At 49.1% G+C, this 26,701-nt stretch overlaps 1 protein-coding gene across 4 annotated transcripts in view; it reads left to right on the plus strand.

The window, feature by feature from the left end:
* DEPTOR (DEP domain containing MTOR interacting protein) overlaps positions 1–26,701 on the plus strand; it is a 160,436-nt gene that overhangs the window by 75,209 nt on the left and 58,526 nt on the right. For all 4 annotated transcript variants that reach the window (XR_006060892.2, XM_042254542.2, XM_042254544.2 and 1 more), the window contains exon 4: positions 5,238–5,416. Coding sequence is in view for 3 of the 4 variants with exons in the window: in XM_042254542.2 (XP_042110476.1) it covers positions 5,238–5,416 (179 nt within the window). In the remaining variant the exon portion in view is untranslated. The remainder of the gene's footprint in view (positions 1–5,237; positions 5,417–26,701) is intronic.

Raw genomic sequence — 26,701 nt, forward strand, 5'->3', positions numbered from 1 at the left:
CCCTTGTTTTTATGGGTTTGGGGACGTGGGTGCGGTAAAAAGAAAAAGAAGAAACCCATGTTATTAGCTTGTGGCAGAGCTGTGTCTGAGCCCCAGTTCTCTTACTTCCCAAAGCAGTGGCCCTCTCATGGCGTCCAGGAGAACTCTGAAGGTTCTGGGAAGAGAGGAGATGACTCAGAGGAGCCCCCAGAGCTGTTGGTGCAAATTCGTCGTGCCCTGAGGAAGGCGCCGTGACTAGTTAAGCGTAACACTCTGTGTATACGCTGTCTTTTGTATTGTTGGGTTGCTTTGCTCACTCACATGTGGTTCTCACAGCAGATGGGTGACGCTATCATTACACTCTCGAGAGAAAGGAAGATTAAAAAAAGGAAAAAGGGACTTGCTTTTCGTCTCACGGTTGCCACGTGGCCGTTCTAAGCAAACTCAGCTCTCCAGCTCTGCCGCTCTCCAGCTGGCCCTGCGCTCATGCCTCAGCAGGACTGGGCCCACGTCTGAAAGCTCTGAAAGTGAGCGGCATGTGAGCGCTCATCCAGATACGCAGGGTCGGTTGCCCGCGGACGATACGGTTTATAAGCAACGATAAAGTGCTTGTTTGCGTGACCCTGAGCGGGGAGGCCTGGCGTGCTGCGATCCATGGGGTCGCAAAGAGTCGGACACGACTGAGCGACTGAGCTGAGCTGAGCTGAGCAGGGAAGGCTGTCCTTCCGGGTCTCTCACTCGGACGAGAACTGCGTTTTCCTCGTGGATGAGGAGGGAATTGCCTTACGCTGACCTCTGAGATTTCCTCCTGCTCTAGAGTGGAATGATGCGTTTTGTGGTGTGTGCATCACTGTTAGTTTGGGAAGATTAAATAGTGGAAGCGACAAACAGATTCAGCAGATTAGATCTGACAGACAGAGGGCCTCAAGGGCTAAGGACGGAGGTTTGTGACATTCTATAGGAGGCAGGGATCAAGACCATCACCAAGAAAAAGAAATGCAGGAAGACAAAATGGTTGTCTGAGGGGGGCCTTACAAATAGCTGAGAAAAGAAGAGAAGCTAAAAGCAAAGGAGAAAGGAAAGATATACCCACCTGAATGCAGTTCCAAAGAATAGCAAGGAGAGATAAGAAGCCTTCCTTAGTGATCAGTGCAAAGAAGTGAGTAAAACAATAGAATGGGAAAGACTAGAGATCTCTTCAAGAAAATTCATGATACCAAGGAAACATTTCATGGAAAGGTGGGCACAATAAAGGACAGAAATGGTATGGACCTAATAGAAGCAGAAGATATTAAGAAAAAGTGGCAAGAATACCTAGAAGAACTATACAAAAAAGATCTTCATGACCCAGATAACCGCAATCGTGTGATCACTCACCTAGAGCCAGACATCCTAGAATGCAAAGTCAAGTGGGCCTTAGGAAGCATCACTATGAACAAAGCTAGTGGAGGGGATGGAATTCCAGCTGAGCTATTTCAAATTCTGAAAGATGATGCTGTGAAAGTGCTGCACTCAATATGCCAGCAAATTTGGAAAACTCAGCAGTGGCCACAGGACTGGAAAAAGGTCAGTTTTCATTCCAATCCCAAAGAAAGGCAATGCCAAAAAATGCTCAACCTACCGCACAATTGGACTCATCTCACATGCTAGTAAAGTAATGCTTAAAATTCTCTAAGCCAGGCTTCAGCTATACGTGAACTGTGAACTTCCTGATGTTCAAGCTGGTTTTAGAAAAGGCAGGCAAACCAGAGATCAAGTTGCCAACATCTGTTGGATCATTGAAAAAGCAACAGAGTTCCAGAAAAACATCTGTTTCTGCTTTATTGACTGTGCCAAAGCCTTCAACTGTGTGGATCACAACAAACTGGAGAATTCTTCAAGAGATGGGGATACCAGACCACCTTACCTGCCTCCTGAGAAACCTGAATGCAGGTCAAGAAGCAACAGTTAGAACTGGACATGGAACAATGGACTGTTTCCAAATTGGGAAAGGAGTATGTCAAGGCTGTATATTGTCACCCTGCTTATTTAACTTCTATGCAGAGTACATCATGAGAAATGCTGGGCTGGAGGAAACACAAGCTGGAATCAAGATTGCCGGGAGAAATATTAATAACCTCAGATATGCAGATGACACCACCCTTATGGCAGAAAGTGAAGAGGAGCTAAAAAGCCTCTTGATGAAAGTGAAAGAGGAGAGTGAAAAAGTTGGCGTAAAGCTCAACATTCAGAAAACGAAGATCATGGCAAGTAGATGGGGAAATAATGGAAACAGTGACAAACTTTGTTTTCTTGGGCTCCAAAATCACTGCAGATGGTGATTGCAGCCATGAAATTAAAAGACGCTTACTCCTTGGAAGAAAAGCTATGACCAACCTAGACAACATGTTCAAAAGCAGAGCCATTATTTTGCCAACAAAGGTCCATCTAGTCAAGGCTGTGTTTTCCAGTGGTCACGTATGGATGTGAGAGTTGGACTGTGAAGAAGGCTGAGCACATGAGAACTGATGCGTTTGAACTGTGGTATTGGAGAAGACTCTTGAGAGTCCCTTGGACTGCAAGGAGATCCACCCAGTCCATCCTAAAGGAGATCAGTCCTGGGTGTTCATTGGAAGGGCTGATGTTGAAGCTGAAAGTCCAATACTTTGGCCACCTGATGCGAAGAGCCAACTCAATTGAAAAGACCCTGATGCTGGGAAAGATAGAAGGCAGGAGGAGAAGGGGACGACAGAGGATGAGATGGCTGGATGGCATCACCGGCTCGATGGACGTGAGTCTGAGTAGGCTCTGGGAGTTGGTGATGGACGGGGAGGCCTGGCGTGCTGCAGTCCATGGGGTCGCAAAGAGTTGGACACGACTGAGTGACTGAACTACAGCAGGATGTCTGGACTGAAAGAAGGCCAGCCCCTCCGGATGCTGGGTCAGAGGCGAGACTGTCCCACGGGGGGTCAGGGTCCTGCACGCGTGATAGGCCGCAGAAAGGGCTTCGATCTCTACCCTAAAGCAAGGGGAAGCCATGGCGTTGTGTCTTCTGCAGGGTCAGGAATTACCAGATGTGAATTTCTACTATTTTATTTTTTAATTTTTAAAACTATTCACTCCTGTGGCTGCCTCACACATCATTTGTGGCCTGTGGCGTCGGGTTCCCTGCCGGGGCTCAGACTGTGAGGGGACAGCACTCACAGCCTCTGATACTGCTGGAGTCAGTCAGAGGAGGGACTCACGGGGCGCCCTTGTGCGGCTGCCGGTGAAGCCTGTGCCCGGGGGGCTGTCTGCAGGTGGAGCAAAGACAGAACCCGGGCGTGAGCCGTGCTGTCGGCGAGGGCCCCTAAAGGAGTCACTCAGGTCACTGCCTCAGTTCAGGCTGTGTTAGCAAAAACCGCTCTAGCCTGGATGGCTTAAATAATGCACAGCGTTCCTCACTGTCTGGAGCCTGGGAAGTGCAAGGCCTAGGTGCCGGCCTACCTGGCACACCCTGGGACACCTCGGTGCACAGAGGTCTTGTCAGTGTGTGCTCACAGAGGGCAAGGCGCAGCGGCCCCTTCTAGTAGAAACAGTCATCGCAGCGTGGGCCTGTAGGGGGGTACAGTCTGCCACCCAAATATCTCTTTGGTACGTGGATTATTTGGGGCTAAAAACAATCAGAGCCCAGAAGGACTCCAGAGGAAAATTTGACCTTTGACCTAAACAAATGTGGACGGAGGACTGGTGGACGGGGAGGAGATAACTCGGGTCTGAGCTCCGCGCGCGGACGGGAGGCACCCAGGAAGGCTGTCGCTCAGACTCCGCTGTGTCCCGTCGTCTCTGCGTGCCACAGCAAACATTTCTTTCCCAAACGTTGCTTTTTGTCATCCGACTCTCTGTCTTCCTCTTTGAGGTCCTCAGCCGCTACCCCCAACGCCCTCTTTTGGCTTTGGTGGTGTTTACGGTCAGGGGTTCGCCCGTTTTGGTGAGTTACTCAGTTACTCTGTGCCTCTCCCCATGCGTGCTGCTTAACTTTTGTAGAACTTTGTCCTGTTGATCCGTCTCATGGCGGTTAAATTCACAGACCAGCCAGAAGAACCTGCCAGGGTACAGAGCTCCCCACTCATGAAATAATCGCGTCCCTGAATCCCTGTCTCTAAATTGTACCGCGTTTGTCGTTAGTGTTTCAATACATATGAAATTTGGGAAGAGACAAGCATTAAGTCCATAGCAAGTAATCCAGTGATTTGGGGAAAGGAATCATGCCTTTAGGAAAGAAAGAGACTTGTTTAGAAAGGGTGCAGTTTGGTTAGTAACTCCCTTTCAAGAAGGCTAAATTGAACACCAAGCTTCCCAGGTAGCGCAGACGTACAGAATCCACCAGCAACTACTGGAGACTCAAGAGACGTGGGTTCAATCCCTGGGTCAGGAAGCGCCCCTGGAGGAGGAAATGGCAAGCCACCCCAATATCCTTGCCTGGAAAATCCCATGGACAGAGGAGCCAGGCAGGCTATAGTCCATGGGGTCACAAAGAGTCAGACCTGGCTGAGCAGCTGACCACACGCGCACAAGCTGACTGCAGTCTGCTAAAGAGTTTCGGATTGCACTTCCAGTGTTCTTAGCCGTCACCAGGAAAAGATGCCCCTTGTTCTCTTTGGAAGCAGCTCCTTGTCTTGACAGTTGCGTTTGGGGCAGCACACAGCAGCCACGTTTGTCTGTCTGAGAGGCTTGCTGCGATGCTTCAAGGAAGCCTGCGCTGTGGGATTTCAGTTGAGTGATCTTCCTTTTGTGCTGGTTTCTTTTTTTGTTTTAAACTGAAGTGTAGTTGACTTACAATATTATATTAGTTTTAGGTATACACCATAGTGATTCCAGATGTTCGCAGATTATTCTCTGATGGGGCCTCCCTGGGGGCTCAGCCAGTAAAGAACCCACCTGCGGTGCAGGAGAGGCAGATTCAGTCCCTGGGCCGGGAGGTCCGCTGCAGAAGGAAACGGCAGCCCGCTCCAGGATTCCTGCCTGGAGAATCCCGTGGACGGAGGAGCCCGGCGGGCTGCAGGCCGTGGGTCGCCAAGAGTCGGCCACGACTGACCGGCGGAACTCTCCTTTCATACTCTGTGTGAAGCTGTTAGGAGACATTGGCCACATTCCCCGCGCGGGGCCGCAGCTCCGTGTACTTGTCCGTTTTACACGTGGGAGTCTGCCTCTCACCCCTGCTCGCGTCTCCCCCCGCCTGCCCCCTCTCCCCACCGGCACGTGCAGGCTGCCTCACTTCCTTTCCTCTCCTCCGCCAGGTTGATGAGCCCTGAGAACACGCTCCTGCAGCCCCGGGAGGAGGAGGGGGTCAAGTACGAGCGCACCTTCATGGCCTCCGAGTTCCTGGACTGGCTGGTGCAGGAGGGGGAGGCCACGGCGCGGGAGGAGGCGGAGCAGCTGTGCCGGCGGCTGCTGGAGCACGGCATCATTCAGCACGGTGAGCGCCGCCTTCCCTGAGCCCCGACCGCGCGCTCCCGCCTCGGCGGAGCCGGCTGTGCTGCCTGCGCTGCCTGCGCTCAGCCTAGCTCGCCCCTAAGCTGGGGGTCGAGGTCACGTTTCATGCCTTCTCATTCTGGGACTCAGACCAAAGGAGCGCCCACTCTCTGGAATATATTGTGGTGTTTTTCTTTTTCCTTTTGGAATATATTGTTTTGATGGATGAGGCCCGAAGCTCGAGCAGGCAGGCAGATTCTTGCAGTGTCTCCAAAAATTTCTGCTTGGGTGACATTGAACGTCAGAGGTTCACATCCGACTGGCTACAGCTGGTCATCTGGCCAAGTCTGGAGGGGAAGTAGATGGCCCTCACAAAGTTAGTTGCAATGGAAGAATGAAGATTTGCTCAACTGTGGTTCAAGCTGCCACGCTGAAGAAGCATCCAAAAGGCCTTCATCAGATATCCCCTCGCCTTTTTCTAAGGGCTGAATCATAATAATGTAATATATTCGTAGCATATTGTTGAAGAGTCGGATGAGTTACCTATCGCGCTGTAAGGAGTTCTCTAAAATTCAATGCCATAAAATAATAGTGAGTGCTTATTATCTGGTGCAGGTTCTGTGGGTGGGCAGTCTGGAGAGGCTTAGCGGGCGGTGTGGCTTGGCGGTCTCTTACCAAGAGCTGGAGTCAAGACGTTGTCCAGGGTGACAGTCATTGGAACCCCTGACAGCCCACAGGGTCTCCTTCACGGCGGCCCGCTTGGCTGTCCACCACGGCAGAGCTGGCTGTTGGCAGGAAGCGTCTGTCCACTGCTCTGTAGGCTTCTTCATGAAACTGCTTGAGAATTCTCATGAATGGCAACCAGGCCTCTTCCGAAGGGCGTGATCCAAGAGAATGTGAGGCAGAAGCAGGATGGCTTTAGCAGAGCCTTGGAGTCACGCGTGGTCATATTGGTGGGCAGGTCAGTCCCGTTCGGTGTGAGAGAGGACGTGTAAGCGTGTGACTGCCGGAGGCGGGGATCACTGAGCCCCCTCAGTTCTCATGAGGCCGGCCCCACGGGGACGCAGGCTCTGGACGAGCTGCTTGCCTCCTCCCATCTGTGAAATGGGCGACTTGCATAAGGTGCTTGTGGGACTGAGTGAGGCAGATGCAGAGTGCTGGGCTCAGTCTCTGCCCTTAGTGTGCAATCAGCTCACTTCCTTTGTGAAGCATTTTCCTTTATTTGCTCATTTGTTTGGCTGTGTCGGTCTTCGTTGCGGCCTGTGGGATCCTTTGTTGCTGTGCACGGACTCTCTGGTTGTGGCCCTAGGCTCCAGAGCGTGCGGGCTTCCTTGCTCTGTGGCCTGTGGGACCTTGGTTCCCTTACCAGGAATCGAACCTGCATCCCCTGCACTGCAAGGCAATCCTTCACCCCTGGACCACCAGGGAAGTCCCTCAAGCAGTTTATTAATACAGCTGCATGATTTTAGGCTTGGAACAGTGAATAAAGGGCTGGAGCTAGATAAGCATTTCAGCCTAAGAGTCAGTAGGAAAGGTGATACCTGAATCATTCTTGCTATAAACTCGCCTCCCCACACTTCTACACAGGCCTAGAATTTCTGTCCCAGGGTTAGGGAGAAAACAGTGAAATTATAGAGATGAAAGACACTGTTGAAATTATTCGGAGCAGTGTTTTACAAACTGCAGATTGTAACCCTTTAGTGGGTTTAAAAGGGCTTCCCTGGTGGCTCAGCTGGTAAAGCATCTGCCTGCAATGCAGGAGACCTGAGTTCGATCCCTGGGCTGGGAAGATCCCCTGGAGAAGGGAAAGGCCGTCCACTCCAGTGTTGTGGCCTGGAGAGTCCCATGTCCTGTCTAGTTCATGGGGTCAAAACCAGCTGGACATCACTGAACGACTTTCACTTCAGTGGGTTTAAATATTTAAAAAAGAAAAACTTTAGCACAGGGAACTGTATTTCATATCCTGTGATAAAACATAATGGAAAAGAATATGAAAAAGAATGTATGTATAGCTAGGTTGCTTCACTGTAGAGCAGAAACTAATGGAACATTGTGAATCAGTTGCACTTGAATAAATTTTTGTTAAAAAGGAACCACTAAAAACAAAAATTTTTCCAGTAGACTGGATTGGACGCTTGTAATACTGCTCAAGGTGTGGTCCATGGATCCTCAGGGTCTCCTGGGAACGTGGCAGAAATGCAGAATCCCTGGTCCTACCCAAGTCCCACTGAATCTGCTCTACATTTTAGCATAACCTCAAGTGACTGAAACACGCTTTAAAAGTCTGAGATCCAGTGGATTGGGTTTCACTAGAATACATCATTTCAGAGCACATTTTATACGGTAATGTCAAGGGCTGCTTGGCAAAACGTCTATTTCAGTTAGAAATACACTGTATAAACATACGCCATGTCCTGTGTGAAGTGACTGGGAACAGAAAAACTGTTACTGTGCACTGGGTTCAAATACTTTGGAAACCACTGATCTGGAAGCATCAGCTTGAAGGCACTCAAGCCTCTCAGTGGTTTTGGGGTGTTTTCTCCTTTCTCATTTGCCACAGTTGCGCTCACAACTGTTTATGGATGGTCTAATGTGTCTACAACTGGGCTATTGATTGAGGTTTGACAGGTGGATAGAATTGTGAAATGCCAGTGTGGTCCCTGGCCTCAAACAGCTAACAGTCTTGTAGGGATTAGAAAGTGGATACAGAAGCAATTAGAGAGCAATAGAAGATGCACGATGTATTTTGTTTAATTTATATCGTGCGCCAGACCCTTTTCTAGTGATTTTGCACATTAACTTTTTGAAACCTCTTAAACTTTTGGAGGCAGATCTATCTATCTATCTATATATTTTTCCATGTCAAATGGCATGTGGGATCTTAGAACCCTTACCAGGGATTGAACCTGCGCCCCCTAAAAGTCTCTCAGTTGTGTCTGACTCTTTGCAACTCCGTGGACTTCTCCAGGCCAGAATACTGGAGTGGGTAGCCTTTCCCTTCTGCAGGGGATCTACCCAACCCGGGGAAGTCCTGAGGCGGATATCCTACAGAGTTGGCCCCAGAAGTTCTCTGGGGTCTCCTCTGCGTCGTGTGGACAAGCCCGAAGGAGCTTCTTGGCCAGCCCAATAGCTGCCGTCCTCGCTTGTGCTCAGCCGTGTCCGCCTCTGTGCAACGCTGTGGACTGGGGCCCGCCAGGCTCCTCTGTGCGCGGGATTCTCCAGGCAAGAGCACTGGAGTGGGCTGCCGTCTCCTCCTCCAGGGGACCTTCCCGACCCAGGGCTCACGCCCGTGTCTCCTGTGTCTCCTGCACTGGCAGGCGGGTTCTTCCCCACTGAGCCCCCTGGGAAGCCGTGTTGTTGCTGCTAAACGTATCTTATTACAGTGAGAACAACTAACGTGAGATCAACCCTCTCCACACATTTTTAAGTGAACAAATTAGTATCATCAACTGTCAGGCAGGTAGTTGTATTATCTCCATTTAACAGATAAGAAAGCCCAAGCATCAGCAGGTTATTTTTCTGAGGCCACTTAGGTAGTAACGTCCAAGTGGGTATTGCTAGTATGCGTGAACTCAGAATTGATTGGAGTGGCTGGGACCTTCCATTGGTATAAAAATGCCTTTTGGGCTGGAGATAGTACTGTCATTTTTGCTCCAGACAGAAAACTTGGTGGTAGCAAGTTCTAGAGAAAACCAGCTTTCTGTGCTACCATTTACTGACTGACGCTATACCCCTCGACTTCAGAGAGAAGATAGAGGCTGCCACAGACTGTTTCCAGACGGTTTCCAGAGAGTCGGTAATCACCCCTCAGTCCCAGTGTGATTCCGCCATGCTGCAGATGTGAGTGTGCAGTGTTGTGACATAAAGGACGGAATAGGGTCTTACTGATGTGTTTTCCATGGTTTTAGGAGCATTGAATATCTCTATATTGAGCAGTCAGAGTTTCCAAGGGAGTTCGCGTTTCTCAGCCCAGCAATTCATTTCTAGATCACAGATTCTAACTTTGAATTATGAAAGTTTGACAACCACATATGTGTATGTTAGAGTTAATGATATACCAGTGAGTGTTTTAAGCAAAGCTCTGAACTGTTCAGCTAATAATTAGTTTCACTGGTTAAACATTAAAGAAAGTCAAACTTTAGGCTTTGAGCAAAAGATTTCTGGATAAAAGTGGTTCCCTAGCTTAAAACCAGTACGCGTAAAAATCAGGCCCACTTATGAAATCCTGACCAGCTTCCTTTATGAATGGTGTCTATAATTAAGACAGAATTTGTTAGCTGAGTAACTAACTTGCATGAAAACGCATATGAATGCGTATATATGTAAATACTCTGCATGTTCACATGTGGGTAATTATACGCCTGTATGGATGTTGATCAATATGTGCGTATTTATCTAGTTTTTCATTTATTGAGGTTTACCATGTACCAGGCACTAACCACTGTATAAGTTTTAATGTATAAATACATTGTGTAGTTAATATTTACATGCCTCACATATGTGGTATATCTTGAATATATAATCTCATTAAACCCTCACAGCAGTTCTATGACTGGTATTACTATTATTATTATAGTTTTACAGTGAAGAAATCTAGAATTCAAAGCTTTAAGATATTCTTCCAAGGTTGCATAGCTAACCAATAGCTGCTACTCATTGTGCCTTAGAAAGGAGTTTCCTTTGGTCCAGGATGTATGGATGGAAGGCAGGAGGAGGAGGGAGCGACCGAGGATGAGATGGCTGGATGGCATCACCGACTCGATGGACGTGAGTCTGAGTGAACTCCGGGAGTTGGTGATGGATAGGGAGGCCTGGCGTGCTGCGCTCCATGGGGTCGCAAGGAGTCAGACATGACTGAGCGTCTGAGCACCACCCTGGATGTATGGGATTGGGTGTGGCTGGCTGACACTGGGGGATGAACACGGTCTTTGGAGAGAACAGGCAGCATTTATATCCGACTCCTTCACTTACTGTGTGGCCTTGTCCACATCTCAGCGCTTCCATTCCTCAGGTTGTGAAGTTTATGGAACTGGAGTCACGTTATATACCTTTGAGAGTTTTGGTTGGTCGGTTGGCTGGAGTTTTGGGTTTGTTTTTTGCAATCCTAGGACTACCCACATGTACTAGAAAGACTCAACATACGACTGGACTTCCGGCTCAGATTTTTTTTATGGTGAAATGATGCAGAGAAGGGTCAGCAAGGGGAGAAGACGTCCTGGGTGTTGTCTGGAGAAACCTGGGGGCAGCGTCCTCGGCTCTGCCTCCCGCCTCCTACAGGGGTGTGCAGGAGCACGCGCAGAGCATCTCTGCCCAGGGAAGCCTGCTTGAAACTCAGAGGGCAAGCCTTTCTCGGTGGCTGCTCACAGGGGCATTGACTTTACCTGCCTGGGCAGCCACCTGCCGGCCTTCCAGACGCTCGGCAGGGAAGCGCGTGTTCTCCGTCAGTCACAGTGTGCAGACATCCTAGTCAGGCTGGTGCAGCAGAATTCAGTGCCCCGGGTAAGCAAAGTTGCCTTATCAGACGGTCACTTAGGGAACTTTCCAAAAGCCACGTTCCCAGAGCCAGCATGGACCAGCCCCACAAGCAGGCCTTTCTGTCTCAGGGCTGCTACGGTAACTGTCTCCTGCACAGAGCTGCTGGGAGAATTAAATGATGGTGGTGGCCAAAAGCTTTTAGCAGTCTACCTGTTATGCCCCCACATGCAAGCTGTTGTGCTTGATCCGATCGTTTCTAAATAACTGTTAAAATGTACGGAGTCCCTCCAATATGCCAGACACTTCCACTCACTGTCTTCATTTGCTCATCTGCCCCTTTAAATAATTCTGTGAGTTAGTTATCATAATAATTCTCATTTTAAAAATGCGGTCAAGTAACTTGCTGAGGACAAGAGCTAGGAAAATGATCGACTCAAGATTCCCATCACAGTAATCCGGCTCTTAATCACGAAAGAAGATTGGCTGCTAATTATAAGATTCACCAGAGGAGGAAAAAAATCCTCAACCTTCATTGCATCAGCTCACACAGCCTGTCAGATATTGCAGCTGTAATCATTGTTAGCTCATAATAGTACCCGATTCCCTTTTTGACCAAGCGCCTTGAGATTTTTGTGTGACCTTTGCAAACGTGATGAATACATTTTTCACTCCCATAAATACCTCCCTCAACTGCTTGAGCTGCTCTCCAGCTATCTTGTCCTTACATGGAGGACGGTAGACAGCAGAGAGTCACGTGGGTAAATTGTTCACAGCTGCAGCAGCTGACCCTGGATAATCAGGCTACCGAGACTGTGTCCAGGCGTATAAATTTCCTCTTTTAAAGATTTAGTCAGAGCACTTTAACAATTTCAGCACTTCATCAAGCCCCCTTTCTCTGTCTTTTGTCTGAAAATATATTTATATAACACTGTGCAACATGCAAAGCAGTTTCCATGTGTTATATTTTTAATCCTCCCAGCTGCTGGAGGGCAGTTTTGGTGATCCCATTCCCCAGTGGAAACCAGTAACTGAGACATTCTCCCTGGGAGCCATGAAGAAAGGACTTGGGGTTTTCTGCAAAGGAAGCTAGCCGCCAGGTCCAGACAGGAAGTAACTCCATCTTCTCAGCGATTAAGAACACTGATGAGTTCAGCCCAGCCTAGAATATTCTAGCCAAAAGAAAAGCGAGACGGAGGGAGGGAAGCGTCAAAGGCGGCAGAAAGGAGGGAAGGCAAAGGGCGCTGGTGACTGAGGAGGCTGAAGACAAGGCTGCAGCCTGCCCAAGGCCGTGTGACGTTACAGGAAAAAAAGTCATTGCGCAGCTTGTCTAAGTTGTAAGGAGGGTTTTATTTAAGCCTGTTGCAATAGGAGCATTGCAGCGGGGGGAGGGAGATGGCGCCCGCCCAAGCACAGCAAGAGCAAGTGGGGATTTACAGCCTCGGAGCAGGGCAGGGGGGCGAGCAGATGGGCTTATATGGGAGGCGCCAAGGGTCGAGGCCAGGGACTTGGACATCAAAGGTGGGGGAGGAGAAACTCAAAATAACAGGAGGGATCAGGTATCACTGTTTGGGGGATGGCAGGATTCTTTGCTAAGGCTGGGCTAGGTCGGTCACATCCCCCCTCTTGATCCTGGGCGATCAGGATCCTTTGACTGGCAGACTCACCACGTAGGAGAGGGCATTCTTCCACAAAAAGAAAAAAAAATTGTTTTGGAAGTTCTGTGACCGTAGGGATAGGAGCCCAGGTGGGGGGCCGGTTGAAGGGAGGGTGCAGAGGAGCGGACCTGAGCCCAGACAAGCAGAGTGCCTCCGTCAGTGCCCCGTCCTCGCCTGCCCGCCTTTCCTCCTCTGCGCCACGACGCTCCTACTCACGGTCTCTTACTTTTGCTCTTGGTAACTCCTTGCCACCAACAGAGTGAAGGATTTCCCATTACGGTTGGTACCCAGCATCTTCGTCTTTCTTTCCTCTTAGCTAGAATGGAGGAGCTCTGAGGTCAGAGGGTGTTTTCTTGTCTCTGAGTCCCGCTGCACGGCTTGGCATTTATATATTAGCTACTCAGTAAAACGTGCGTTGAATGAATGCAGTAATGACCACTGTTTGAGGATGTGCGGGGCACAGTGTTGGGTGCTCACACCAGGCAGCGTTCCCTGAATGTTGTAAGCAGGCTCAGTCATCATTTGCTTCAGATACACGGCAGAGCTCGCTGATGGGCCGAACCCCAAAACGCCGGGCCACCTGGAGAAGCAGAGCCGATCTTGGGGTCTGGTGGCTGGGAGCCAGCAACGCAGGGGGCCCCACAGCTAGGGGCCAGCTGTTTCCTGCCTCTGCCCTCCCTCTGGAGGCTGTTTGTGGAGGACAGCTCTGACCAGCTGAGACCGCTCACATCTGCACCCTGCGTGGGCAGGGCCCTCTGACTGACAGCCGTGCCAACTGGTGGTGGGACATTATTCCACCAAAAAACCAGAAGTTATTTTGGAAGTTCTGTTGCCACTAGGAAGTGGGTGCTGGGCAGCTGGAAGCAGCAAGCGGGCTGACCCTTACTGCTATTAGGTCATTTAATCCTCCCCCAAATCAGTTCACTGGATCTTGCTATCCCTGTTGCTTTAGATAACAATGTTGAGTCATTTGCAATGAGTATAATCATTCTTAACTCCTAAATATTAAACTCTGAACAGAAGAAAATAAAGATTGGGTAGAATATTTTCTCAATCTGCTTTCGATAATTAATACTTCATCACTACTTCAATATAAAGTGTTATCTTTATCAGCGGCCATTATTTACTATTAAAACTTTTTCCTTTCTCGATGTACAATTTCTGGGCGTTTTCCTGCCGTGTCCCCTCTGATAGGGTAGTTTTGGTGATCCCTGCCCTGCCCGTCCCCCTGCCCTGCTCTGGTTCGCTTTTTATCAGAGCTGAATCGAAGGCACAGGGAGAGTTGGCACAGCCAGGATGCTGTTGCAGTGCCAACACGAGGCGGCAAGGCTCCTTGGTAAAGGCGCAAGCCAGTCCTTTGGCACACAGTATAGTGTTGGTCTTGTTGAAGGACAGCAGGTCTGTAGCTGCACTACGCCTTGACTTTTAGGAAGAATGAAGGAAGGGAGAGATGCCTCGCCTCATGTAGCCTTCCAGAAGAAGGGCGTTACGTGCAGAGAGCAGCGGTCTCCCGCGAGCCGTGTCGCGACCGCACGCTTCCGTCCTTGGTGGACACCTGTATGGCTTTTCTCACGTGTCCAGAAACTGACCCTCTACGTACAGACTGTGTTGGCTCTGAAGCCCGGGCCCCTGCCGACTTTCTGCTCCCGACGCCTCGTGGACCAGGGGCCGCTGCAGGGACGTGGGCCTCAGTTTGCCCAAACGCGCCTTTTTTAAGCAGCACGCTGTCTGTGAGCAGGTGAAGCTTATGGAGGCGTGCAGTCTCCTAGTGCTCAGCCTGTGTGCTCTTAGGGCTTTATGTAATGTAAGGACTGAGCTGGGTTTCTGTGGTCATTTTTGCAGGGACGTGGGGGCTGGGTGCCAAGTTTATTAAAGGAGCAGCTTAGCGGGGTCTTGGTGGAACGGAGGCTCAGACGGCTGACGCTGCTTTCTCTTTCCCTCTCCTCCTGGGCGAGAGGCAGCGAGCGGTCAGTCCTGGCTGCTGATGGACGTGAGCTTGACCGCAGCCCTCAAGGGGAGGCCGGGGCTGAGGCAGGAGGTCGAGGTTCTCACTAAGAAACAGACCGCCGTGTTCTCTGGCCTGCTGCAGAGGCCTTGCTGGCTCTGACCCTGCCTCAGTCTCCAGGAAACTCCTCTCGGCGGCGAGAGGTGGGAGAGTCAGGGCAGCGGGGCTTGCGGGGACCCAGGCTCTCCCCGGGCACTCCCCTGAGGATGCCCGCAGCCGCTTCTCTCTGCCACGCGGCGGCATCTCGTGGTTCTCCTCTCGGAGGTCTCCCACCCGCCGCGTGAGGCTCCAGATCCTCAGCTGCTCGCTTTAACTCAGTTTTCTTGGCTGGTACACCCGTTGCAGACTGCGTCTGGGCTGTCTTCTGTTCTGGCCTGCAATTCTCTGGAAATGCTCCCTCTTTCTGTCTGCCTCCTCCTCCTCCCCTCTTCCACCAGGAATGGAAAAACAGACTCCGGTCTGGTGATGCCATGGAGAGATCACTAGGTATAAACCCGGCTGTGTATTAAACTGCAGTGAAGTGTCAACTCCCGCCGGTCAGAGTGGCCATCACCAGAAAGTCTACAAACGATAAATGCTGGAAAGGCTGTGGAGAAAGGGACCCTCCTGCACTGCTGCTGGGGATGCGAATCCCTGCAGCCGCTGTGGAAAGCAGCGGGCAGTTCCTGGAAGAACTAGAGCTCGGCAGCCCCTTGGTGGCCTAGACATCAGGGTGCTGCGCCTTCGCTGCCACAGCTCAGCTTCAGTCCCACAGGATGCAGAGGGCTGCCGAAGAGAGAAAGATGAGTTAGCATATGGTCCAGTGATCCCACTCCTGAGCAAAAATCCAGAAAAGATGAAAACTCTCATTTGAAGAGCTGCAAGTACACAGACGTTCACAGCAGCCCTGTTTATAATAGCCGAGAGACGGAAGCAGCCTAGATGCCTGTCAGCAGACGTGTGGATGAAGACAGTGTGCGTGTGTGTAGTGGAATATTACTCAGCCGCAGCAAAGATTGACGTATTGCCACTTGGAGCAAGATGGGTGGGCCCAGAGATTATCATACTAGGTGAGGTAAGTCAAAGCCCAATATTGGTGATATCACTTATATGTATAATCCAAAAAATAGTACAAGTGAAATTATTTACAAAACAGAGCAGATCACAGATATAGGAAACAGACTTGTGGTTATCAAAAGCAAAAGAGGTGTGTGTGGGGGGTGAAGGATAGCTCGGAGTGCGGGATTAGAGATACCGCCCACTGCAGGTCAGGCGGAGGAGGGAATGGCTGCCTGCTCCGGTGCTCTCACCCAGGAACCCCAGGGCAGGGGCCAGAGAGGCTGCACCCCGTGTGAGAGTTGGGCCTGGCTGGTGCCTGGGAGCGCGCACGCATGTGTGAGATAGATGCACTGTTAAAGTTCCGGGATCGCACAGGAAGCCATGTTCACTATCTTAGTAATAACCTATAATGGAAAAGAGTCTGGAAAAAACGTGTGTCCCTGAATCACTTTGCTGTATACCTGAAACTAACACACTATTATAAATCAACTATATAATTCAATTAAAAAGAAAAACTGGCCGTATGCAAACGCTGATTATTGTGACTATGAGAGTATTAGGTTAAAATTTAAGAAGGATTACCCACACACAGGCACACACGCATCCTTATTACAGTTGGGAAAATATTTTATTAATATTCATAACCAATTTTAGTCTACTTTAGAGAATGATTTTTTGTAAAAATGTTTGTATGTTGTTTTAACATTGACGTAACATTCTGAAGCCTTTGGCATCTTGTTTGGCTTTGCTCTGAAAAGCTCCCCTTCACTTTTTTTCCTCTCTGTCCCAGGAGCAACGCTTGACACAAGGAGCCCACCCCCTCCTCTGTCCTTCCCCAGGGAAACCCTGCACGTCGAGTCTCTGTTCTCCTGTTTTACTGGAGCCACTGCCTCAGCTGGCGCCCAGGTTTCAGTCCGATTAGAAACCGCCAAAGCCGCCAGGCCTGGAGCAGGGCTGAGTGTGTTGGTTTTGGCTGCTGGCGAAACCACTCCTGTCACTGAAGCCCTTCCATGGTGGCTGAGCACATAGCCTCAAGCAGGGGTTCCTATCAAGTGGGAACAAAATGTCCTTCCTCATCAAAATGAATAAAGCAGTACTGGGGCAGGTAGTGTGAGGGGAAAAGAACCTCACCAGATGCAGTAACAGCAACTCTTGACCACCTGACTGTCGGGAGCTCAGGAGAAGAGCTGTCTTCCAGGACAGACGGCTCTCCACGTGGTGCACGTGAGGGATGAGCTCCTCTGTGGGTTAGCTGATCTGTGCCTGTGAGATGCCGGCCTCTAGACTAGATTGCCACAAACGCAGTCCGTGTTCGTGATTTCAACTTTCCAAATCGCCTCCATGAAAAACGTAGGAGCAGGTAAAATTTCCCTTAGTGATAGATCTTAACACATGATCTCCAGAATGTTATTTCAAAGTACAATCAGTATGAAAAATAGCAATCAGCTGTCTTAGCTTCTTTGTAAAAAATACTTGATCTTCAAGATCCAGGGTGTTTTGTGTGTACAGCTCATCTCAATTCAGATTCGCCGCATTTCAAGTGCTTGTCAGCCATTCTGGAGAACACAGCTCCAAACCTTTTTTTAAAAAACTAATGTTATTTATTTATTTCTGGCTGTGCTGGGTCTCTGAAGCTTCATGGGATTTTCACTAGCTGGGGTTGGCAGAAGCTTCAGTGCCGTGCTTAGTCAATTCTCTTCCTGCAGAGCTCAGTCTCCAGGGCCCCTGGGCTCAGTGCCGTGCTTAGTCAATTCTCTTCCTGCAGAGCTCAGTCTCCAGGGCCCCTGGGCTCAGTGCCGTGCTTAGTCACTCAGTCGTGTCCCACTCTTTCTGACCCGTGGACTGTAGGCTGCCAGGCTCCTCTGTCCGTGGGATTCTCCAGGCAAGAACACAGGAGTGGGTTGCCCTCCTCCAGGGGATCTTCCTGACCCAGGGAGTGAACCTAGGTCTCCCGCGCTGCAGGCGGGTTCTTTACCGTCTGAGTCACGAGAGAAGCCCCGGCTTTAGAGCCTAGGCTTAATGGCTGTGCAGGGTCTTAGTCACTTTTCGGTACGTGAAGTCTTCCCAGATCAGGGTTCAAACCTGTGTCTCGTGCACTGGCATGCAGTTCTCGACCACCGACCTGCCAGGGAAGCCCTGTAGACCTTTTTGAAGTCGTCACAAGGGTTGGTGGTGTCTTGGTGAGTGTGTATTTCATTTTTCAGCCCCTTATCTCAGAGAGCTTTGTTCCTCAGTGGTTGAAATGCCTGAAAATTTGTGTTGAGGAAGCACCTTGGTGCCTCTACTTTGCCGTGCCAGTTTGGACACCCAAACAGACCGGGGTGCCAGCCACGCAGGTTTCTGGAACGGAAATCACAGTTCTCTGTTTAGCACGCTGGTTTCATAGTCATGTTTTCTTTCTCCTCCGATATTTTAACATTTCCTTTGATTAAATATTTCCGCGGGTCAGAAATTGTTGACTGCAGTCATTTGGACTGTGTCTGATCTGGGTAGGTCTCTTTTGGCTCAGAACAGGCTGATCCAGGATACGACCCGAAATTCGGGAGCGTTTCCTTACGTTCTCGGTCTTTTGTTGTGGGATTCTTCGGGCGTTTGTTGGCAGCAGAACACTATTATTTATTCATGGGTGGGTATCATTTGCCATCCTGTCTTCAAGAGAGTTGTGGCTTCCCATATGTGTCTAAATTGCACTTGCTTTGGAGTAAAGAAGTTACTGTAACTTCTTTTCCACAGATGGAAACAGTGAGACCCAGGGACTGTCCATAAGCGGCTGTGTCACCAGGGAATCAGAGCCTGATCAGAGTAGGAAGGCGTATCTTCTGCCTGTAAGACTTGCTGTCTAATCGCCCTTGGCTCCTGAGTCCAGCGTAGTTTGTTACAGGTGTGGGCTGTAGATAAACAGACTGTTGGTTTTTTAAGCCTTTGATTTCAGTCTCCAGACCTGAGTTTGGAATAATAACAGAACTGTGTTTTACTGCAAATAGGGGGAAATGTGGCAGTGCCTGCTTGAACAGAGCCAGGGGTAGGGGTGGGGGGGGGGGGGGGTCGGGGTCCTTTCTGTTCAGGGAGAGCCGCCTTTCCCGGAGATCCCTACCTGCATTCTAGGGCTGGGCCTCTGTCACGTGGCCCCCTTTCCTGGAAGGCGGCCAGTGGCCCCTGCCGCTGGGGCCGGCACTCCCACCCTGTGCAAAAGATGAAGCAGGAAGAGGGGGAGATTGGATTTGGACAGGCAGCCAGGCTTGTCAGCCGCAAGGACAAACGTCTTTTTCATTGAGTAGCTAAGTGACCTTCCCTCTGAAACATGGGCTTCCAAAGAACAGTGTGCTTCCTGCGTCCACACAGGGAGTTCCTGGAAGCCCTAAGTTAGGTTTAAAGCAGGTGGGTGTCCTGATGTTAAGGTCTTACTTGTTTTGACCAGTGTACTGTGTTTGTTACCATCAAGGGGTACTGGGTGAAAAGTCTAGGAGAACTGTCTGTACTATCATCACAGCCTTTTCTGCATAAAACTAAAATTATTCTAGTACATAAAGTTTATTGGTTAAAAAAAGTAGGTGAAATTATTCCTATATTTTCTATCTTCCTTTTTTTTAAGAAGAAGTGAGTACGAACATAAATACTATAGAAAATACATGACTAGGATGCCGAGTTTCTAATTCAAAAATGAAATAGATATGAAACAAAGATTATTGGGAACTATCACAAATGCAACCGTAGTCAACATCTGGTAATAACCTATGATGGAAAAAATCTGAAAAATAATATATGTGTATATGTATAACTGAATCACCTTTTGTGCCTGAAACGTTGTAAGTCAACTATCCTTCAGTAAAATGTATATATTAAGGAAAAAAAGAAAATATATGGAGACAGGTTTCTTGGGGTTTTTTCGCTACTAAATCTCACCACTGACACCCTCCTTTTCTGAACATCTGTTTCCTCCTCCTTCAAGGGTCCTAGTCTCTCCAGTATCAAAAGGAACACCTCGTAAATTATTATGCAGGTTGTATGGCAGGTTGTAGGGTAGCCCTCCCCGGCGTGGTGAGGCGACACCATCTGGGAATAGTTCTGGTGGGCTTCCGCAGGCGGTGGTTCCGGGGTAGTATCTGGATGTTCTCCTCTGTGGCGCCGGCCATGCTGAGTTTATTTGGGGTCGGTAGGATGCCTCCTGTTCCCCCAGACACACACGTAGGTGGGGTCCGAAAGGGGTCACCCGAAAGGTGTCCTTAGGGCCCTGACCCCGGTGGGCCCTCACTGGGAGGCCTGCGTGTGGCTGACCGGACACCTCTGGGGACTGGAGACGCTAATGAGCCGTTTACCTACGCTGTTTCACTGCTCCCGCGCTTGTCTTTATGGATGGGTAAAGCTGAAGTTCAGGGAAATTAAGTCACTTAGTAAAGAGTAAAGGCAGCGTTCAACCCGGAGCCATCTGTAGGAAGAATGTGTTTACCAGGTCCCCCCCTTGGCCCTTTTAATAAGCAGTTGCAAGGTAATCGGCGTTTCACCCTGGCGAAGCATTTCGTAGGAAGCACGTTCAGCCGAGCTGCCCTCTGTTACCTGGCGACAGGAGGAGGGGGGAGAAGCAGGCGCTGCTCGCGTTTGTGAGCTCGTCCCGGGCTCAGCTGGCGTTATCATGGGATGGGAACAGTCCAGTGAGGAGAGTAAGGGATGTGGTCCTTAGACTTGGGGTTTCTTTCCCGGATCTTCTGGTTAATGACTGTGGGGCCTTGGGCAGGTTGACCTTTGTAATCTCATCTGTAAACTATAAGTAATTGTAGTAGCTCTCGCTGCTGCCCTGAGAACTGAACGAGATGCACGCCATATGCTCAGCACAGGGTCTGACACGGTGTGCCACTTTGTAAATGTTGGCTGATGGTCACTCTTTCCATCCGTATATCCTCATCGTCAGATGCCTTGATGGACAGAGATTAATAGGGTTAGTGGCCTCTTCCATTGCTGGCCTTAAACAGTATCTTATATGTACTCTGTGATGAATATAAACTTTAAAAAATAAATCAACATTGAAGGCCCTTGGATTTATGTCAGTGGTTCCAAAGGATCTAGAATAGGCTTGCAGATATCTTCCCTTGAATTTTGTATGTGAAGTATTCCATTTGCCAAAGTAAATTTGTCTTCAGACCTCTCTGCACTTGTGATACGAATTAGTCTCTGAAAAACAACCTCATCTTTGAAAATACATGTGCTTTGTTCTGAATTTTATCGCTGGCAGTACAAGGTTCTAGCCTTTGGAAGGTACCCAGCTATTATTTAAAGGTGCACAGAGAAGAACAAAATGTACCTTGACCTTCCATCTGCTGATGACCTTCACTTGTCTGGCCGTCGGAGCAGCCACAGAAACCTGTGCGGTCACAGCCCGATGCGTTCAGCTGCTTCTTTCCTGCTTCCTGACTAAAGATGCGTCCGTCCTTGCTTCCTTTTCCATCTCCTGTCCTCCCTTCCGTCAATTAAATGAGTGCAATTGGGTTCTACCTTGGTGTATGCAAAGTGTTCTGTTTTAGTAATGTCAGTTCATAGAACTTTATGCCCTAAAATCAATTTCCTGCTTTCATAGCCCCTTCTAAATGTTGTCAGGACTCAGAAGTAATTATTTTAGTTCTCTGATTCACTGCCGTTATTGCCTCTTGAAGAGTTTTGTATCCCAGGCATCTAACCGTCCCTGTGTGGTGTAAAACACTTGAACACAATTGCTTACCCTTCTTGAATCAAGGACCGTGCTGCTTTGAAAAGCAGAGCCTTCACCTCCCGCGGCCCTTTAGGATGGTGTGAGGTGGGCTGTTACGGCTTTAAGTGTAGTCTAGATTTTCTTTAATGAGTAGATTTCATCTTCTGTTGTGATTAACGCTCAGCTCATAGTTCCCAACAGGCACATGATTTAAACAGCATAATTAATATTCCTATTTGTTAGTCTTGACAGTTTTTTTTTTAATGTACAGCATACTGAGTAACATGAAATGCCTGGACTCTGTAGGACTGTGATCCAGCAGGAGCAGACCATCCCAGGACTTGGAAGGGAAGACATAGCGTCTTTGGAGGCAGAACTGATTTGCCTTCCAGAAACACTAAGTCTACAGACTAGGTCTACCACGTCTTCTCCTGGGGGTTTGTTGGTGCTCTGAAACAATGCCTGTGAGTGCTAGGTGGTCCTTCCAGAAGGAAGCACAGGGCTCTGTAGGCTCAGAAATAGGAAGCAGGAGGAGGGGAGCCGGTGGTAAGGCGGCGTGACATCCCTGATGCCCACACAGATCCTCCACCCGCGACTGCGCACCCGGGAGGTGGCAGGCCGCGCCCGCCTCTGCTGCTGTGAAACGTCCTTAAAGATGATTGCGTTTATCTGTGTTTGTCTGTGCTGGGGCTTCACTGCCGTGTGGCCTTTGCTCTGGCCGTGCTGGACGGCTTTTCATCGGCTCTGGGGTGTGTGGGCTCCGGGGGCTCGGTAGTTGGGGCACACGGCTTAGTCGCCCCGAGCCATGTGGGATCTTCCCAGACCAGGATCGAAGCCGTGTCTCCTGCCCTGGCAGGCAGATCGTTTACCACTGACCGCCGGGGCGGCCCGGCACGTCCTGACGGTAAGGGTGTTGTCACAGCGTGTGAGGGTCCGCTGTCTGGAAGGTGACCTTGAGGACCTTGTAGTTTGACACTCCTTGCGCTTACAGTCCTGCCCCCTCAGCCTCCTCCTTTGCTGGCCTTTGTTCTTTGCTGTTAGAACACTCAGCGCCCTTATTCCCCTGTCTGTGTAAGCACCTCCCACCATTGTGGGCTGAAATACAAGGCCTGTGGGATCTTAGCTTCCCTGCCAGGCACCGGACCTGTGCCCCCTGCCGTGGGAGTGTGGGACCCTAACCACAGGTGGGGCTGCTTCAGTCGCTCATCGTGTCCGGCTCTTCTGACCCCCTGGACTGCAGCCCGCCAGGCTCCTCTGTCCATGGGATTCCCCAGGCAAGAGTGCTGGAGTGGGCTGCCATTTCCTTCTGCAGGGGGTCTTCTGGATCCAGGGATGGAGCCCAGGTCTCCTGCACTGCAGGCAGATCCGCAAGCAGATTCTTTACCAGCCACAGGGGAGCCTCGAGACTGGACCACCAGGCAATTCCCGAGCCTTGTTGACTCTTCGGAATTCTAACACTCCCTAAACTTCCCGATGAGGTGCGATCTAGGGGACAGTTGACATCCCCAGTTTCTTTCCCCCTCCCCTCCTTAACCCCACCTTCTTACTTCCTTATCACACTGCTGGATTCAGTGTGAGTTGCTGTTCCATGATATCTGTTGTGTTATGTCATCTGTCAGCAATTTCAAGGCTGGATGAAAGCAAGAGATCTTCGTCCCTCCAACTAGATAAGTAGCCTAAAGCACTTTTATATTCAAAGGAACTTATGGGGCTTAAGATGAGAAGTTTTTAGATTCATCCTTAGAATATATGTGTGAGTAGAAGACAGCAAATTCTCCTTCCTTCAGATAATCAGCTTTTAAAATTGTCTTCCTTTGATAAAATCACCCTAATAATTTCTAATGGGAAAAATGTAGCCATATTATCCTCCATGTCTCTGAACTACGTCACTTTATGCTTTTGGTAGATATACGCGTGGTATCCCCCTCGTGCTTTCTGAAAAGTGAAAGCATACAGTGGACAGGGATCTGTTTTCTTTTACCAAATGTCAGCGTCATGAGTTTGGTGCTTCTGAAGCCTGCGCTTCCCTGAAAGATAGACTGTCGTGTATTTATGTTGCTTTAGCTTTTGGCGGTTTCTCCTTTTCCTCCTGTTCAACATCTCACTTGAAGCTAAGCCGAGTCAGGCCCCTAGAGAATTCGACCAGTGCAAAAGGGAACGCTTGGACGGTCCCAGAAAGTATAGGCTGGACGAATTAGAAACCGTCAGCTTTCAGTTATAGCTGGGATGAAAGCACGCCTGGCAGAGTAGGTTCTGAGTGTGCGCCGTGAGCCTCGGCTCTTCTCACCTCTCCCTCATCAGATGCTAATCTTCTCCAGGAGCGATTCAGCCAGCTGGTCCTCAATTACCAGACATTTATTTTAGTTCCAAATTTGTGTAGTTGCAAACAGTGGTGATGTGTACATCTTCAGTTCAGTTCAGTCGCTCAGTCGTGTCCGACTCTTTGCGACCCCATGAATCGCAGCACGCCAGGCCTCCCTGTCCATCACCAACTCCCGGAGTTCACTCAGACTCACGTCCATCGAGTCGGTGATGCTATCCAACCATCTCATCCTCTGTCATCCCCTTCTCCTCCTGCCCCTAATCCCTCCCAGCATCACAGTCTTTTCCAATGAGTCAACTTTTCACATGAGGTGGCCAAAGTATTGGAGTTTCAGCTTCAACATCAGTCCTTCCAATGAATACCCAGGACTGATCTCCTTTAGAATGGACTGGTTGGATCTCCTTGCAGTCCCAAGGACTCTCAAGAGTCTTCTCCAACACCACAGTTCAAAAGCATCAATTCTTTGGTGCTCAGCTTTCTTCACAGTCCAACTCTCACATCCATACATGACCACTGGAAAACCATAGCCTTGACTAGATGGACCTTTGTTGGCAAAGTAATGTCTCTGCTTTTGAATATACTATCTAGGTTGGTCATAACTTTCCTTCTAAGGAGTAAGCGTCTTTTAATTTCATGGCTGCAATCACCATCTGCAGTGATTTTGGAGCCCCCAAAAATAAAGTCTGACACTGTTTCCACTGTTTCCCCATCTATTTCCCACGAAATGATGGGACCAGATGCCATGATCTTCATTTTCTGAATGTTGAGCTTTAAGCCAACTTTTTCACTCTCCACTTTCACTTTCATCAAGAGGCTTTTTAGTTCCTCTTCACTTTCTGCCATAAGGGTGGTGTTATCTGCATATCTGAGGTTACTGAGATTTCTCCCAGCAATCTTGATTCCAGCTTGTGTTTCTTCCAGCCCAGCGTTTCTCATGATGTACTCTGCATAGAATTTAAATAAGCAGGCTGACAATATACAGCCTTAACGTACTCCTTTTCCTATCTGGAACCAGTCTGTTGTTCCATGTCCAGTTCTAACTGTTGCTTCCTGACCTGCATACAGATTTCTCAAGAGGCAGGTCAGGTGGTCTGGTATTCCCATCTCTCTCAGAATGTTCCACAGTTTATTGTGATCCACACAATCAAAGGCTTTGGCATAGTCATAAAGCAGAAACAGATGTTTTTCTAGAACTCTCTTGCTTTTTCCATGATCCAGCGGATGTTGGCAATTTGATCTCTGGTTCCTCTGCCTTTTCTAAAACCAGCTTGAACATCTGGAAGTTCACGGTTCACGTATTGCTGAAGCCTGGCTTGGAGAATTTTGAGCATTACTTTACTAGCGTGTGAGATGAGTGCAATTGTGCGGTAGTTTGAGCATTCTTTGGCATTGCCTTTCTTTGGGATTGGAATGAAAACTGACCTTTTCCAGTCCTGTGGCCACTGCTGAGTTTTCCAAATTTGCTGGCATATGTGTACTCTCAAGGAGCAAAGGACAAAATTTGTTAAATTCTGTATGTACAACATCGAGCATAATGAAAAGGTATTGTGTGGATAGGAGATTGGAGCTTGGGATTGGAAAAATGAAAACCTGGAAAGACCTCAAGCTTAGAGGTACGAATCGCGGTTCTCCTTGATTTTCTCTCCTTGTCTTGAATATCTCTTTCCCAGACCTTAGGAGTTTCCTTTTTGTTGTTGTTGTTTGTCCTTTGTGTTTAACAAAGAGCAATTTGCATATGTAGCAAATGAACTTTGCATTTTATATGGAGATTGTCCCGTTAAAGTGTAGAAAAGAATCAGTTCATTCCTCTCTGTGGATTGTAAACTATATGTCATTTAGCCATTTTTATTTCTTGAGACTTTACACATGTAATTTGTGTGTGTATGCTGTCAGTCACTCAGTTGTGTCCAGCTCTTTCTGATCCCATGGACTCCTCTGTCCATGGAACTTTCCAGGCAAAGATACTGGGGCAGGTTGCCGTTTCCTCCTTCAGGGGATCTTCTGAACCCAGGGACTGAACCTGAGTCTCTTGAGTCTCCTACACTGGCAGGCAGATTCTTTATCACCTGGGAAGCCCACGTATGAAGTTGTGCCTATACAAAAGAAATCTTCAGCTTTCTTAATCTAATTCGTTCTTAAAACTTCCTTTGTCTAAACTCACTCCTTAATGTCTTACTTTTGTTTGACTTCTGAGATTTAAATATCTTCCAGTGGGATATTTGCCAAACTGGATATCTGGTTAAGATTTCATATTTCTTATGACTGAAAGGTGGCAGAAGTGCTCGTGGGAGCTGGACAGAGTGTTCTTTGGAAGCAGGGCAGGACAGACAGACGGAGCGGGTTCTGTGCAGGAACTCCTGTGAGCAGCCACAGAAGGCAGTCTTCAGGAGCCTGAGCAGAAGAACCCTGAAGACGATCCTCAGACACCGTGTCAGACCTCTTCCGGAAGCTGTCCTCTTTCTTCTTCACAGCAGAACTGCGCAGGAAACTTGAGGTTTAAATTTGCTAAGTCGCCCAAATCAGTCAGCTCAGAAAGGAGGCAGGCCTGGGAGCAAAGCCGAGTTCTTCTGACTCGAGCCGTCGCTTTTCATCACCTAAGACTGTTTTCTGAAAGTTATTCGGCATAAGAGAGTCTTCAGAGAAGTTCTGCATGACTGTTTCGTTCTTAGATGGAGCGATGTCTGTTCTGCAAGACTTTGGTATTGCTGAGCTTGAAAGGATGAGCAGATGACGGTGTCGTGGTCCAGCCAGCGTGCTAAGGGGAGATGGCTGGGCGGGTATGGCACCCTTCCTTGGCGCTCATTGGTTGAAGATGAGTGACGTCACGAGTGACTGACAGACGCTAGGATCTGGCTGCTGGCGCTCTTGGCTTTTGGAAGGACGATTGTCTTTGCGATACCTAGGATTGCCCTCACAAGCGAAGCAAATGTACAACACTGAGCGTTTGTGTATTTAAACTTTTAGTGAGAGGGGAGAATTAAAGAGCGCTTTTAAAAGCCAAAGGCTTCGTTGAAAGCGGTGCAAGGGACGCGTGCAGTGGTTGCGTCCCTGTTCTGAGAGCAGGCGTTTGTCGCCGTCTGTGCGGGCCACACAGCTGAAGGACGAACACGCGG

Source organism: Ovis aries, chromosome 9 (assembly GCF_016772045.2).
Source record: "Ovis aries strain OAR_USU_Benz2616 breed Rambouillet chromosome 9, ARS-UI_Ramb_v3.0, whole genome shotgun sequence".
Taxonomy (NCBI): Eukaryota; Metazoa; Chordata; class Mammalia; order Artiodactyla; family Bovidae; genus Ovis; species Ovis aries.